At 31.9% G+C, this 17,600-nt stretch overlaps 1 protein-coding gene across 1 annotated transcript; it reads right to left on the bottom strand.

Moving 5' to 3' along the window:
* Positions 1-2,260: 2,260 nt before the first annotated feature.
* On the bottom strand, positions 2,261-10,084 carry LOC123224038 (probable transcription factor At1g11510). The gene is made up of 2 exons (XM_044647515.1): positions 9,620-10,084; positions 2,261-2,404 (listed from the first exon to the last, which is right to left on the bottom strand). Exons 1-2 carry the CDS (start codon positions 10,082-10,084, stop codon positions 2,261-2,263), a joined length of 609 nt encoding a protein of 202 aa, XP_044503450.1.
* Positions 10,085-17,600: the final 7,516 nt, after the last annotated feature.

Below are 17,600 nucleotides of genomic sequence, written 5' to 3'. Positions count from 1 at the left end.
TGTCAGAACATATAATGCAGTTAGTAGATGATTGAGACAGTTTCAATAGATTTCCATAGGGGACTATGGTTTGGAGGTTGACTGCGGAATCAATGAGTCGAACAGTGGAGAAACGATATGAAGAAGTTATGAATGAGCATCGAGCATACGATCCAGACATTCCAGTGCAAGGTTATGCATTGATGGGATTTACAGTTGCATTTCAGGTAACCTTATAAATAAATATGACTTATATTATTTACTTTTTTGGGTTGCATATTCATTTCATAAATTTTATCTTTATATGGGATGCATATATGGATATATGAAACTCTCAGTAGCCTGAGGGGTTTCGCAGCTTGCAAGTCCAAAGATAGGATCCCTCGCATGTTGAGATGGAAGTCACTTGAGCGGCCGGGGTGGGATCTTGTGAACAACATATTTGGAACTTCTTAGGTACGTTAATTTATTTTTTGACATAAAAAATCAAGTTAATTAGTTATATATAAAAAATTGATATATTTATTAAAATATTTGTTAGAATGTTGTCACTCTTGTCTTAATTCCATCTGTTGAGGAGAAAGCAATCAGTTTGGTTTAGAGAGGTTATGGATTACATGGGGTACACAGATGAATTTGATGATAACCGTATCTCTATTCAATCTAGCGTTGCAATCCAATCTCCTCACCCCATACGTCAAAGCACACCTATACATAGTCCAAGCATGTCTGGATGGTCTCCACCACCGGTTACTAGATCAGAGCGTCGTTCCACACATAGAACATCAATGTCCCCTCATGAAACGACAAGAAGATCCCCCGGTGTTACACATACTGCACCCACATCTACTACTGAATATGTTCGTATTGAGAAAATGCTACGTGGGTTTATGGAAACAGTGGAAGAACGTTTTAGACAATTTGAAGAGCGACAAACATCCATTGAAACAAAAGTGTGTGAGATGCAACGTATGTTTCATGCCACCCTTGGATATGAGGTTAGTAAGTCCAAAAATCATTTGTTTAACATTTAAAATGTAACGATGATAATTATATTATAATAATCTTTCGTGATAACACAGGATGAGTCAGCGAAGGTCATTATTGAGGTCGCCCAGGATGATGATGTTTGTGCGCCTGATTATTATGAGGTGGTCACTGAGCATAGACCTGTGGAGACACCATTTCAACCTCGGTCGAATACCCGAAAGACATTACAGGGAAGAATTATCAAGAAGGGGCGGTTACTACTCAACCCTTTTATAGATCCTATGAGACAACATCGGGCACGGGAAGGGAACCAACCAACAAATATTGATTTTGACCAATGGTATGATAACGCCGACAATAATGACACAACATTAACTTATTTGCACGGGCCTTGTAAGAAGCTTGACTGGTAGGACGAGATTTACACCGAAACCAAATGGCTAACGAATGATGTGACTAAGTTATCAATATATTTTTATATTATATTTGTACATTGTCATTACTATAAACAAAGTAATTTTATGTTTATATTGTTTTTTTAGCATATGGATAGTTACTTGGTGATGTTGCCCATTCCTACCCAAATGCTAATTGGACATGTGTTGATGCGTTTTGGGATGGTTGGCTACCACGTATTTTACAGGATTGAGAAGTGGTTAATTGTGACAACCTTCAATGGCCTCGACTATTACTAGATCATATTGAAAGGATATGTCCGCAGCTGTTAGAACGGGGAAAGGATATGAGATACGTTGCATAGGCGAGAGTTGACAAAGTAATTAAAAAGTTCAAAATTATATAATCGGTTACACATCTTTAATTAAGATTATGTTATATACTAACTTTTTGTTATTTCTTTTACAGGTGTACATTCCTATTAATTATGATTGTCAACATTGGGCGTGTGGGGAAATTGACCTCAATGCATGGACTCTGACCATTTAAACAAAAGGCCTTATGAAAAAATATCAGACAACCTCGACAAGAAAACACGCTTTGTGTCATGATACTGCACCTTCAGACAACCTCGAAAGTACGTATCTCTGATCTTATGTCAGGAGGAGCGAGGAATATATGAAAAAATATCAGTGCGTCCACTAAACAAAAGGCCTATCACCAGAGCAAACTCAAACGGGCTAAATCTCACATCAACCTCGCTAACCCTAAACCAAAACTCGTCTCTAGCAGAGGGCTGATGTAGCTGTCGTAGTAGAAATGTATGAACCAATATCCTAGAGAATTTAGTTTTAGATAAACGAATGAGATACCCGAAACATGTCCTCTCAAATAGTCATAGCTGATCCAGGGTCAATGTAGAAGTAATCCTAGATAATGCAATGCATTGTGCACGACCTATCACATTTGCCCAGAAGTATCTGGACTCATCGGGGATTTGCAGCTCACCTTCAACACGTTTTCTTTTGCGAGAAATATCCTACAAAAATTTTAAAAATTCGTAAGACATTCATAAAAAGCAAATATGTAAACAAATGTAGTAATAAAAAAACATAGAAAGATGAAAAACAGAAAACAATCAAAAAGCAAATGACAAAATTTTAAAAATAAGATTTCAGTATCTCAAAACAGTGAAAATAAAAAAATGGAACTGAAATTCAAATTTTATACGTTGAAATACCTTAGAATGTTAATAATCGAAAAATCGTTTAGAAATCTTAAAAATCACTAGTCAATATATTCTAAAAGAGCGTAAATCAGAAATACGAAACTGAAATTCGAATTCTAAACGTTGAAATACCCTAGAATATGAACAAATGAAAAATTGTTCGAAAATATGAAAAATACGAGTTAATATATCCTAAAACAGTAAAATTTGAAAAAACGAAAATGGAATTCGAATTTTATACGTTGAAATACCATAGAATGGTAACAATAAAAAAATCAGTTGAAAATTTGAAAAATGAAATGTTATATCCAAAAGGACGAAAATAAAAAAAATAGAACTAAAATTTGAATTCTATACTTTGAAATATCTTAAAATGTCAATAAGCGAAAAATCGTTCGAAAATCTTCAAAATACCAGTCGATATATCCTAAAACGGTAAAATTCAAAAAAATGAAACTGAAATTCGAACTCTAAACGTTGAAATGCCCTAAAAGGTCAATAATTGAAAAATCGTTTAAAAATCTGGAAAATACGAGTCGATGTATCTTGAAAGAGCGTAAATAAAAAAAACCAAACTGAAATTGGAACTCTAAACATTGAAATACCCTAAAAGGTCAATAATCAAAAAATCGTTTGAAAATCTGGAAAATACAAGTCGATATATCCTGAAAGAGCGTATATCAAAAAAACGAAACTAAAATTTGAATTTTGAACGTTGAAATACTCTAGAATGTCAACAATCAAAAAATCGTTCAAAAATCTGGAAAGTACGAGTCGATATATCCTGAAACTATGAAATTCGAAAAAACGAAAATAAAATTCGAATTCTACACGTTGAAATATCAGAGAATGTTAACAATCGAAAAATTAGTCAAAAATATTAAAATATGAATCGATATATCCTGAAAAAATGAAAATCAAATAAACGGAATTGAAATTCGAATTCTATACTTTGAAATACCTTAAAATGTTAATAATCAAAAAATTGTTCGGAAATCTTCAAAATACGATTCAATATATCTTAAAATGGTGAAATTCGAAAAAACGAAACTAAAATTCGAGTTCTAAACGTTGAAATACCCTAGAATGGCAACAATCAAAAAATCATTCAAAAATCTGGAAAATACGAGTCGATATATCATAAAACGGCAAAATTTGAAAAAACAAAAATGAAATTCGAATTCTATACGTTGAAATCACATAGAATGTGAACAATCAAAGAAACGAAATTGAAAATCAAACTCTATCAGTTGAAATACGTAAGAATGCCACTAATGGAAAAAATAGTTGGAAAATCTGAAAAAATACGAGTCGATATATCATAAAACGATGAAATTTGGAAAAACAAAATTGAAATTCAAAAATACGAGTCAATATATTTTATAAACGAGAAAATCGAAATATTGAGTGAAATTACGTTATTACATCGTAAAATGTGTCCAAAAGGCACAAAAATCGAAAAACTGAATCTCAAATTCAAAAATTACATATTGAAAAACCCTAAAACAGAAAAAACGAATATGAAATTCGAAAACTACACGTTGAGAAACCCTATATGTGAAAAATATCAATTTACCCCTTGAGAAAATTTTTATTACAAACAGGTCTAATATTTATCCCTTACCCCCTCAGTAATTTTCGAATCTATTAGCGCCCCTGCAATTTCAAAAAGAAAATTTTCCCCCCAACCCACAGTATTCACGGCAACAACCCATTGTCACATGACAAATTTCAGAAACACCTGTCGTGGACTAATCTCTAACGGCCAACTCCCTAATGTTTTAAAAAAACTACTTAACCCCCTAACCCATGGTCAATGTCTCCTGACTGTGGGAGTATTCGTCATGACCGTGGGATACACTATTCCCACGGTCGGACTGTCGATTACTTTGGACGCATTTTTCAGCCAAAAATTTGTCGTTTCGGCCTCCAATTTCAACATAAATCAAATCTACATAGGCTATAACCCAAAACCTCTCAACAAATTCAACGAAAACACCTAAGAATCAAAACATTTTAAGCATTGTTCAAAATTGAAACCCTAAAGTTTCAAACCGTAAAATCTCTCTCAAATCTCAATAATATGACAATAACTTGATTCAAACAAGATTAAGGAAGATATATTAACCTTCTTTACCATTTTCGATTGTCGGATGCACGAAAATCGTTGAAAATCTATTTGACCGTGGGACAGTGGAAAGAGCACGATTTATCTACTGATTTGCATAGTGAACCGTGGAAGTTTACCATGGGAAATATGAAAATTTTCCTTGTTTATATATAGGGGCAGTTTGGTCATTTCACAAAAAGTGGGCATTTTTGCTTTAACCTGATTATTTTGGGCAATTTTGTTAGACCCCCTTAATTTTGGCCTTTTATTATAATTTCCCCTTTAAAAAAATCGTAATTTTATATATCATATAACATAGTTGGCCAAAGTACGTTTTACATCCAAGGTTTATTAAAATGTCAAATTTACATCCTTAAAGATTCAAAAAGCTAGATTCCTACCCATTATATCATCTATTTTCATTAGAGAATTCTATGAAGTGAAATGATAAAATGGTCATTTTGCATAGATTTTTTAATTTTATTTTTCTCTTTCAAAATGACATATGTTTAGAGGATGAATTTAATTTTTGAAAATGATAGAATTATTAATAAAAATTTTAGGGGTTTTTTTGAAATTCAAAAAACTTTAAATTGTTCTAAAAATTTTAAAATTTTAATATATTCCTCAATAGATTCAAAAATGAAAATTAAACTCGTAAAGATTTAAATAAAATACAATATTCTAAAGTTGGTGGCGTTTTAATTTTATTAGGGGTCCTAAATGATAAATTTTAAATTAGTAAATATATATTGGTAATTTGACATTTATATCTAGTATTAATAACAATTTCATAACTTCAATGAAAAGGTAAAACAATCATTTATACAAAATTTAAACAAAATTCATTAATAAAAGTAGTTAATATTCGGAAATTTAACTTTTGAAAACTTAATGGGTGGGAAATAGTTGTTTGGCCTATTGAATGTTGGTGTTGTGGAAATATTGGTGCCTAGAGTTGTCAATCAGGCCTACCAAAGTAAGGTTGACTTATTCAAATTGATGCTCGTAAAAAAAATTCAGACTCAAGTTTTAGGCCAAAGATTTTTTGTTTAGATCTAGTTCATTAAAATTTTTTGTAGTTCAAGCTTGTTTTAGGTCTATTTCTAACCCATTTTATAACTTAAAAAACTTTGCAAAAACACCCTTAGAATTTCTAGAAGGTTTGAAAACATGACAAATATGCCCTTAACTACAAAGAATTTTTGAACCCCTTAGGCCTAAACCTGAACAATCTCTATTAAAGTTCAAGTTTGATAATTTAATAGACAATTTTTTTTATTTAAGGTCACCCAAGATTCAAATTCTATTTAGCTTGAAACTAAATTTTTCAAACCAAACAATTTGACCTTAGACTTACCTTACTCGTCTGAATTGATAGTCCTATCTGATAGTTGTAAAGGGAGAGAAAGAGGTTGATCAAAGTTGAAGATAAATAGACATAGATAGTTGTGCATTAATAAGTGAAACAATATTAACAATTAACAATTAATTATAAATAAATTTGACTTAGTTCTCATACAACCATCAAATAATGTCGAAAAAAAGTATATATTCATGCAAAATCTCGTGTTACATTCAAATTCTACATACATCATTCAGGTTAAAAAACAATAAATTGACTTTATATTATCATATATAAAAGTTTATATCAAATTAATAAGACTAAATAACATTTCTGCATCCAAGGTTTGAGCTAAAAATACTTTTTCACTCCTAACTCTAAATTACTATAAATAATATTATTTTACCCAAAATCAAACCATGTTAAAAAAAAAAAAAGAAATTATATTAAATGCCCTAAATTAAGAGGGTCTAAGCAAAATTACCTAAAACAATTAGGTTTAAGCAAAAATGCCCCCTTTTGTGAAATGACCAAACTGCCCTTATAAATAAACCAAGAATTTTACATATTTTTCTCATTATTTTCCCATGGTTTCATTGTACAAAATCAGAGAATTTCACGTCTCCCATGGGTATCCAACAGGCCTTCCATTAGCAAAGGGATTTTCATCGATTTTCGTGTTTTTTAATGATCGAAAATGATAAAGAAGGTTAGTACATTTTCCTTCCTTTTGTTTGAATTAATTGATTGTTAAGATTATTGAGATTTGAGGAAGATTTTGAGGTTTGAAATTTTAGGATTCCAATTTTAAGCAATGCATAAAATGTTTTGATTCTTGGTTGTTTTGGTTTAATTTCTTGAGAGGTTTTGTGTTATAGAATATGTAGATTTGATTTATATTGAAATTAGACTCAGAAACGACGATTTTTGGGCCGAAAAAGGGATTAGAATCATTGGTGCTCCTGTCCGTGGGAATAGTGGATCCCATGGACAGAATGAATTCTCCCATGGTCAAGAGAGATCGACCATGGATTAGGGGGAAATAGTTTTTTCAAAATATTAGGGAGTTGGGGAAGAGGCTTTGTTTCAGTGGGTTTATATTCTTCATCATCTTCCTCTTCTTGAGATGTGTCTTCTTCTTCTTTCCAATGAGAACGGACCGTTTCTTTGGTGCCATAAATGAGGTGATTAGAACTTATTATAGGGAGATAAAAAGATTGATTTAAGGTTAGAGAGAGATATAATTATGTATTTGGAATAATATTTCAAAGAAATATTATGCTAATTGATTCACTTTTAATAATATTTCAAAGGCCGAAAAGAAATGTATTTGGAAGCATGTGATGATGTGCATGAATGTATTTAATCTACTTATTCAATGAAAAGATTAAGATACCCATGATTCTTAATAAATCCTTTAAAAAACAAAAAAAAAAAAACCCTTGATAGGTGACATCTACAATTCTACAAGTATGATCAAAGAGTTCATACACTATATTTTTTTGTCAAATAAAATTTTTCCCATAAAAATATTAAGAAAACTTACGAAGGCCATAATAATTTCTTTTGGCTTAATGTAAGTAAACTTGTGAATTGTGTTTACATATACAAACATAAGATAGAAAACTCAAAATTTTTACAAGTTCCACAACGTTAATGAAATTCTAGAAAGAATAAGAACACTTGAAAATATCGTTTTATTCAATTAAAAAGACCGAACTTGGTTTTTATCTATTGATGAAATTGAACTCTCAAAATTTTTTTATTAAAATAATTAAACTTTTAGATTTTCCTATAAAGAGACTCAATCTTTAGTATTTTTTATTGAAGTTACTGAAAAACACAATCATAAACTTTTTATTTTGTCTTGTTTTAGAAAGATTAGTTTGGTACCTTTAATAAAAAACTATAAACATGTTCACTATAACAAATATTTAATTGAGAGATGAAATATTTATGGACAATTTTAAATTCATCCATGATTATTTTAGAGGACAAAAGCTTAGGATTTATTTTTAAAAGCATTTTTAGTTTCATTTTAGAATGATAATTTTAGAGATAATTTTATTTTTGTCCCAGAATAATAATTTTAGGGGATAAAATTTTGTTACCGAAGACATAGGATTTATTTTTAGGGACAATTTTAATTTCGTCCCAGAATGATAATTTTAGAGATAATTTTATTTTTGTTCTAAAATTATAACTTTAGAAGCTTTACTGGACAAAAGTTTATTCATCCCCCAAAAACTTAGGATTTATTTTTTGTGACATTTTTCGTTTTGTCTCATAATGTTACTTATAAAAAAAAATTTGATTTTGTCTCAAAATGATTATTTTAGAGGACAAAATCTTAATTCATCCCAAAAAACTAAAGATTTATTTTTTAAAACATTTTCAGTTTCATTCTAAAATGATAGTTTAAGAGACAAATTTTTAATTTGGTCCTCATAACTAAAGATTTATTTTATTTTATTTTATTTTTGTCTCAGAATTATAATTTTAGGGGATGAAATTCTAATATTATCTCCAAAAATGTAGCATTTACTTTTAGGACAATTTTAATTTTGTTTCAGAGTGATCATTTCAGGGATAATTTTATTTTTGTCCTAAAATGATAATTTTAGATGATGAAATTATATTTTTATTCCCAAAACTTAGAATTCATTTTTAAAGACAACTTTAGTTTTTTTCCAAAATGATAATTTTAGGGGATGAAATAAAATCTTATGAAAATATAATAATTTTACGGACGATTTTATTTTTGTCCTAAAATGATAATTAATTTCGTCTTCAAAACTTATGATTCCTTTTTAGGGGTATTTTTGGTTTTGTCCAAAATGATAATTTTAGGAATAATTATAATTATGTTCCAAAATGATAATTTAACACAACAAAATTTTAATTTCGTCTACAAAAAATTTAGGATTTATTTTTAGGAAATTTGAGTGAAATCATATCAGATTAATAATTTATTATTATCAACTAAATATAAAAATTATTTTGATATATATCAATTTTCTCAAATATAATAATAATTTACACAAGTAAACTTATTAAAATAAAATATTTTAATGAAAATCTATTATTACTTTTAACAAAAGATTATCCCAAATAAATGATTTTTTCAAATCCTCTTCTTCTTGGTCTTATCATTTTTTAGTTTTCATTTGTAGTAACTAACTTGTTTGCTTTGTCAAACCATTAAGATGGAGGAAGAGAAATGCGGCAGACAAGATTACATATGGTATTACTTAACTCTTAAATTTCCTCTATGTTTGTTTTGTAATAAGTTAGTGCTTCAAAATACCCAAAACTACACTTGACACAAAGGACCCCCCCTTGTAAAGCTCAATTGGTATTTCTTTCTTTTATATATATTTACACGTTTTTGGGGTCTTTCTTTGTATTTGATGATTGTTCATTATTAAGTTAAAAAATGAAATAAGTGAGAAATAATGAAATAAGTGAATATGTTAAATGAAAAATAAAATCAAAGTTTTAATTTAATGACCGTAAAAGTGCTTAAAGAAGAAAGTGAAAACACATCATCTGAGTTTCAAACATCACAAACTTTTCCCTCTTCTTCAACTTCACTACCAATTTGAGTTGCGTCTTGGACCTCTTCATTGGCAGTAGCAGGAGTATCTTTGCTTATGCTTTTGCTTCCCCATAAGTTGAGAGAAAGCTCAAACACTTTGTTTTGATGTGGATCTAAAAAGGCCTTTGATTCGACAACATTTCTTTCGAAATTTTTCTTCAGGCTTTTCAATTTTTTGCGAACTTGGCGTTTGGAAAAATCATGATAGGAAAATGATTGTTTGATGAATGTATAAAATTGAGTCCTGTTGCCATGGGCAGTTGGGTCGAGTCCTTTTAGATTTGAAAATTGGATTGCAGTGTTTAGGATTGAAATCTCTTCATCCTCACTCCAAAAAGTCTTAGTTGATGAGTGTTGCTTTGTCTTTTTGGTGGGGTTCATTTGGCCTTTTGATTCATCACCTTCCACACTGTCATGAGGCCTCTTTTCGGACTCCATCAATGATAATCTTTTTTAACCTGTAATCAATTGAAACAATAAAATGGTAAATCATTGAACTGAAAATTATATATTCTTACTTACCATCAACAGAAAAATGATATGATATAAAAGTTAACTATAAACAAATTAAAACGCTTACCCAAAAGTAAATTCTTCCTCCTTGAAGATTTAGTTTCCACAATATATAAAGCCCCAAGCAGAGAGAAGAAGAAGAAGAAGAAGAAGCGTCACCCCGGCGGGAAGCTTAAAGGTTGGACCAACTTTGCCACCTTATTAATTCATCAACATGCATCCGTTTATTTATTAAATATATTTTTTTCTTGATTCACTCAAAATTAATGCAACCCTAAACCCATCATCTTCTTCATCCATCACAAATCATTTCAATATACTGGGAACTTGAAATTTTGATTGGATAGGTTTCATGTAGATAAAAGACTCCATTATTAATATTTGCAGGCTTTTTGGATGCTCAAAAATTATACAAAAACAAAATCTTAATAGTTTGCACCAAATCTTAAGGCAAACATGTCCATTTGCAGACTCTTTCATTATATATATATATATATATATATATATATATATATATATATCCAATAATCAAATATATAATGGAAAATAAGCCTTTTTCTTAAATTTTATAGCTAGTGTAACTTCACTCAAATATGCTCTTTCAAAATAGGGAAATTAAAATAATTGCCCCAAAGATTAAGGGGCAAAACAAAATTACCCCTAAATTTTAACATTAAACAAAACTGCCCCAAAATTGCGAAGAGGCGAAAATGCCCCTCCACTCAAAATCGTCCATAACCACGCGCACCACCGCCAAACACACGAAAACAGACAAATTTGAACACACGTTTCACACACTTGGCAACTCTGATTTCATCCGGTGCTTTTTTCGACGTTTCCAACGATGACGATGGACAAAAAGGTTAGTAAAACAACCCTTGTCATCTCTTTATGCATTTCATTTCACGATTTGAGCAATTTGATGTGAAATTTGGGTGTTTAGCGTTAGGGTTCGAATTTGAAATTTTCGAAGAAAATGCTTGATTGTTTGCTGATTTTGATGAATTATGTTAGGGTTTTATGTTAGATTAGGTGTAGAGTTGATTGTTGTTGAAATGGAGTTTGAAAAACGAAGTTTGGAAGGTGAAATGTGGCCACACGAATTTGACAGTCACCACGCGAATGGCGCAGTGACCAAACGAATTCATGTGGTCATAATTCGTGTAGACGGGGAGGTGTTTTGCACTTTTCAAACTTCGTGGACTACACGTAATCGTGTGGTTGGGGGTGAAACTGCGCTTTTTCATCGTGTGGTAGGGTATAGTAGAAATTGGAAAACTTTGTGGACTCGCATAATTACGGTCAAACCCTCGAATTCGTGCGGTTGACTCACGAATTCGCGCGGTTGACGCGTGAATTCGCGTGGTGGGGGCAAATTGCGGTTTTCCAGAGTTATCCAACATGTGTTTCCTTTGGTTGGAATCAGGGGGGAGAATGTGATTTTATTAAATTTTAGGGCTTTTTTGATAATTTTCATATGGGATCAAATTGAAATTTAACCATCTTAAGGTTTTTTGACGTGTAGAATTCGAATTTGATATCTGTTTTTTCGAATAAGGCCTCTATGTATAAAATTGAATAATTTATTCCCTAAAATTTATATAAATTTAATATAATTGTAATTTAATTTTCATACAAGGAGCTATACAAAAGAGAAAAAGAGACGAAAGCAGAGATGAACTGCGATTTCCTCTCGAAAAACACTTTAAGGCTCAAGTTACTACACGTGGATATAGAGATATTGGAGCCATGATAAAAAAATTATTAACAGAGAGACCATTACAAATGTTTCGACATACATGTTTCGGACACTTCCTAGATTTGAAGGATAGTCGATTTAGTGGGGTCCTAATACATTCCTTCATCCTTCGAGCGATAAATAAGGTGACTTCTGGAGAGGAGTTATGGTTTCGGGTTAATGACATGGATGTCAGATTCAGTGCATATGAGTTTGCTATTATGACAGGTCTTCGATTCAGTCATCTGGTAGATATTGACCTTTACATTCCATCGAAGGCCACAGATCGGATCTTCCAAACATATTTTCACGGGTGTAAATCAGTTACATATGCTGATATGAGTCGTGTTTTCCTGCAGAGACCGTAGGGGGAGGATGACATTGATGTAGTGAAGTTAGCACCATTGTTTTATCTTCACATGAGGTTGTTAGGGAGTCACTTGAGAAAAACAATTCCCCAAAAGATATTACAATTAACTGATCATCTTGATGGGTTCAATGCATACCCGTGGGGAGTACGAGTGTGGCAGATGACATATCGCTCTATATGCGATAACATCTCCCGAATTTCTATGGATTCCAGTCCGAAAAAGAAAAAGGAAAACCAGCTTAAGCAGTATGACATCATGGGATTTCCATTAGCATTTCAGGTAATTATGGTACTTATTAATTCAAACAAAAAATGAATGTTTAAAATAAAATTAGTTTAATATGATTGTAAATATATACAATAATCGATTTATATTGATATTGCAGTTTTGGATTTACGAGACGCTGGACTCGTTATTTCAATGGGTAGAGGAGTTGTCGTATGTGGGAGCTGCCTGGATGTTGAGATGGCACACGAAGGACATTCCGGGATAGGATTCTATCTCAGCTATCTTCACTGGAGATACAGTAAGTACTAATTTATTAAGCATTAACATATACTCTGAATATAACAATAATGAATACTGAAAATAAATATTTTGTAGGATGATGTTAATTTTTCATTAGATTTATCTCCGGTTGAGAGAGATACAGAGTGGTATGAGGATATTGTCCGATATACAGGGGTGTCAGATAGTCGATCTTCTTCGACGTCAGGAGATGCACCATCGAGTCCTCATGATGTTAGTTCTTCGATCATTGCTCCTCCTCCTTTTGATGCTTGTGTTCAGCCTCCTCCCACGTGCCCGATTAGCGACCCTATCGAGGAGCACATATCATCAGATCCCGTGCTTAGGCCCCCTACCACTGAGCACATATCACCGGATCCCGTGCCTATGTCTCCTACCACTGAGTAGATATCAGATGATCTTCCTGTCACTGTACCAGATTTCTCCATTCATCACTTCGATGCTGCATTGGCTCGATGGGGAAATCTTATCTTAGCTCGACTTACTGGGTTAGATGCTAGGATGGAGGATAGGTTTAGTCGCATTGAAGGTAGGATGACTCTCGTGGAGGATAGATTGAGTCGTATAGTGGATGCAACGACTCGTACAAAGGCCGGACGATCTCATCACCATACAAATACTGTCGGACAGGTAAACAAGTTAATACTTTACAAGATATTTCATCTATTTATATACGAAATCATCTATAACCTTATAATAATTGTACATGCTATTATAGTCTTCTCGGGATGATGGTGACAGACTATCGACAGGGCCTTTTACATTCCCATCTCCATCTGTTATTGATGTGAGTGCTAACTATTTCGAGTGTTTTAAAAATGTTACTTTTGAAATAAATTTTAATCTGTTAAAATTATTACAGAGTTAGTTGTTTGATGAGAGACCATCCCGAGAAGATCAGATATTGCTTCTTGATATTGGTGATTATATATCATCGCATGAGGTCTTCTTGATGGCACCTTCTACGATGGTTCAGGTAATTATAACGTCCTTTTTAAATTAATGTTATATCTGGATTCTTTGATTATACATCTAATAATCCCGTTAAATATAACTCTTCGATTAATCAAAATATTAATTGCTACTACTGATACAAGATGTTGGGGACGATAAATCACTTCACATGAGGTCTTCTCCGTCTACAACTTCTGTGATTATTCCGGTTAGTATAACATGGATATACAATATTTTATCTTATTTACACATCTGTGGTCTAATTTTCTCAAAACTTGTTATTATCAATATTATGTAAGCAGCCTAACATTTCTACGGTTGTACCAATTGCGGATACCATTGTGCTGTCTGTTTCGACATTAGAGGTACGTACATTGTATAATGAAAACTTTGTTGTTTTTTTGTTCAATATTTTGATTTCATAATATTAAATGTTAATGTTGTCATAGGATATTGGCGATGTCGATCGATCACCACATGCGGATGCTCTAGTATCGAGTTGGGAGGAGGTTGAGGTGAAGTGTCAGAAATTTCATGTATTAATTGTTGCATTTGTTAAGTTCAACAGTGGTTTACACTTTCTTTCCTATTACAATAGGATCTTCGTTTGGTCTATCTCAACACTCCAAGCAAAGGAAAACAGGTGATCAATATTGTCTCCCAGGATGATGAGGTCACTGATGATGTTGTTCAGATCTCTGTACACGAAGGCCAAGAGTAGGTAATTGAATATTTAAGAAATTTAATAACTACAATCGAAATAATTTATTATCCCATTTAGTTAATTCATGTTTTTGAATACAACCGGTCTCAAAAGAAAATATATTCGATATAGCTTCACTTGCGGATTCTCCAGCTATGACTCCAGCAATGCAGAAGGTATTAAAAAGTTTAGATTTTTAATAAATTTTGTAAGTTCGGTTGGAATAATTTATTATTCATTTGACCTAACGTATCATTTGTTTTGGTGTAGTATTTTCGCACAGTTCGTGGTAGGATTGTTAAGAAGGGACCCCTGATTCATAGTCCATACACGAATCCTCTGAAACCACGGGGCCAACGAATGAAACCGTCTGTGCAGTTATCGAGAACCGAACGTGAGGAGGTATTCAAGAAGTGGTATGTAAAGCCAAACTTGTTCGAGAAACGTCATGTGTATGACATAGGTGAGAGGACCAAAATTGCATTTTGGGGTACACTCATGAACACCTCCAGATGGTTGTCTGACGAGGTGAGTTTACTTTAACAAATGAATTTCGTATTTTGGTTAGATAATCCTTTTATGGCCTGATGACGTTATATCTTCTGTTTGTTTAGCATATTGATTCGTTTTTGGGGTTATTACGTCGACGCCAGTATGATGATACTACGAATGTTCGACAGAATTGGATGACGGTTTTGAGTTGTTTTGTTGGACACATCCCTCATGAGTATGCGGCCTAGACGAGAGATCCGGATAGCTATCAATTCCCTCCACTCTTTACACGTATGATGGATACAAATTACCCACCTGAGTTGCATTTGCAACCTTGGGGTATGATCGATGAGGTTAGTAATCAAATCTCAAGTACATTTCGAAGAATAATCGATTAAGATTTAACTACAATTATATCAACGTGTGCAGGTTTTTATCCCAATAAACTTTGAAAATGCTCATTGGGTAGCAGGGGTTTTGGATTTGAAGGAATGGAAGATTACGGTTTACGACTCCTTACAGAGTTTCACAGTTGACCCGGAGCTATTTTGGCGAAAGATGTTGGGATATACGTCGATGATGCCATATTTGCTAGCTGTGACATCATTTTGGGCCGTTTCGCATTGGAGTCCACAGGATGATCCATTTGCATTGCATAGGGTGGTGGATATACCACAGCAGACGCCCCTATCAGGTGACTGTGGGGTGTTAATGTTATGATACATCAAGTGTTTAGCACTTCACCGCTCGTTATGCTTTGAGGGGGAGGACTCGTTACACCTGCGCATTCGTTTAGGCACGCAGTTATATTTTCAGGATATTGATTGACGATTATTTTATATGTTATTTGTATTTGTATATATGTTTATTTATTTATTTGTATATATATTTATCCATATATTGATTCATCCATTTGCTTTTGCATTTGATATAGTTATCGAAAGCGACAAATATAATGAAAAAAAAAATGACATAAAAAGATAATATCCGCAGTAACAATCACAAACATTAGAGTTACAAAAACAAGTAAAAAAACAACATTTATATTAAAATTAACATCCACGAACATTAGAGTTATAAACACAAGTAAAAAAACAACATTTATATTAAAATTAACAAGTACAATTAACAAGTGCAGTTATTTCCCAGCTTTCTTCTTTCTTCCTAAACTTGATGGTACAAAACTAGATACTAGAATAGGGTTTCTGCAATTCTGTCTTGTATGTCCAGGTTGATGACATCAGCTACAGATAAGTTGTTCAACAACCTCTCTTTGAGAAGAACGTCTGTTTTTATTTGTGGGACGACCTGTACGACGACGATGCACATACGGTGGGTGGATAACAGTTGCCTCCTCCGGATGAAGCCACTCTGACTGATTTCCCAATGAATTGACTGCGTCTGCATAAATTGTATGATAAAAAGCTATGTTGTAGTATGAATGCACCCATTGAATGCATGTTGTGAGCTTCATATATCTGGCTAGTGTAACTTCACTCAAATATGCTCTTTCAAAATAATTTGAATTCAATAACTAAACTAACGTGGACTTTATTTTATTTATGAACGAACAAAATAATTAAACAACTTATAAAATATTTTTTAATAGAAAAAAATTTACCAATTAATTGTCCTTATTAGTCCTTGGAAATAGAAAGTTCAGCCTCAATGTATTACCTAAAGAAATAAAAAAGTGCACAAAGTCACAAAAATGCTTTGGAAATGTTTGTTTTTCACTTATTCCCCCACCGAAACTGTACCCAGGAGACAATTTACCACCTTGATTGAAGTAAAAAAGTAATATTTTCCCTTTTGTTTTTTGTTTTTTGTTTTTTTTTTCAAAACTCAAATATTATTTTTAACAATAAAATGATATTTTTGTTAGTTTATAAATATTATTAGATTAATATTATTTACACTCCTAAAATATAAATAAAGTTTATAATTTATCACTTAAACACTCTTATTCAATTTAAAAAAATAAAAAACCTAACCCTAACTTCGATTAATCTCAAACTAATAACTGCATCAATTACAATTAAATTTATGATTAAAAAATAAATCAAAATCACAATTGAATTATGCGCAATTAATCAAAATCGCACCATCTAGTTGGAACCATATTATTCTGATGTGATTTTAATAAGAATTACATCGAAAATAATGTCATTCTTATGCACTTTTTGTCAAAATCAATCTAATATGATGTGATTCCAACTAAACGCATTGGCTTGGTGCGATTAAAGGGTCATCGATGATGAATGTCTCCCAAAAATTGTTTGTAATAAAGTAAGGGGAAAATGCTATTTAATTTTAATAAATACTAAATATAATAAAATGTATTTTTTTTTTAGTATGTCTATTATAAAAATTAAAGAGTTTCACAGATGATACCTAACAAAAGGTGGGAATTTGACTTTAAAGGTGATTTATATCATTTTTATATAGTTCAGATGAAAAATAGTCGTTCTCTCTTTTCAATTATATGTCAAATGACTATTTTCTAGTCAAGGTTTGATCAAATGATGGATTCCCACCCGTTTTATTTGAAAAAGTCTATTTCCCACCTATATGTCAAAATCAATTATTAATTTTAACAATTAAAAAATATTTATGTCATTTTCTCCAAATATTATAATGGATGTATATTATGAA

Source organism: Mangifera indica, chromosome 8 (genome assembly GCF_011075055.1).
Source record: "Mangifera indica cultivar Alphonso chromosome 8, CATAS_Mindica_2.1, whole genome shotgun sequence".
Lineage (NCBI taxonomy): Eukaryota > Viridiplantae > Streptophyta > Magnoliopsida > Sapindales > Anacardiaceae > Mangifera > Mangifera indica.
Note: the sequence above shows the minus strand (reverse complement) of the source record. Positions and strands in the feature narration are given on the sequence as shown.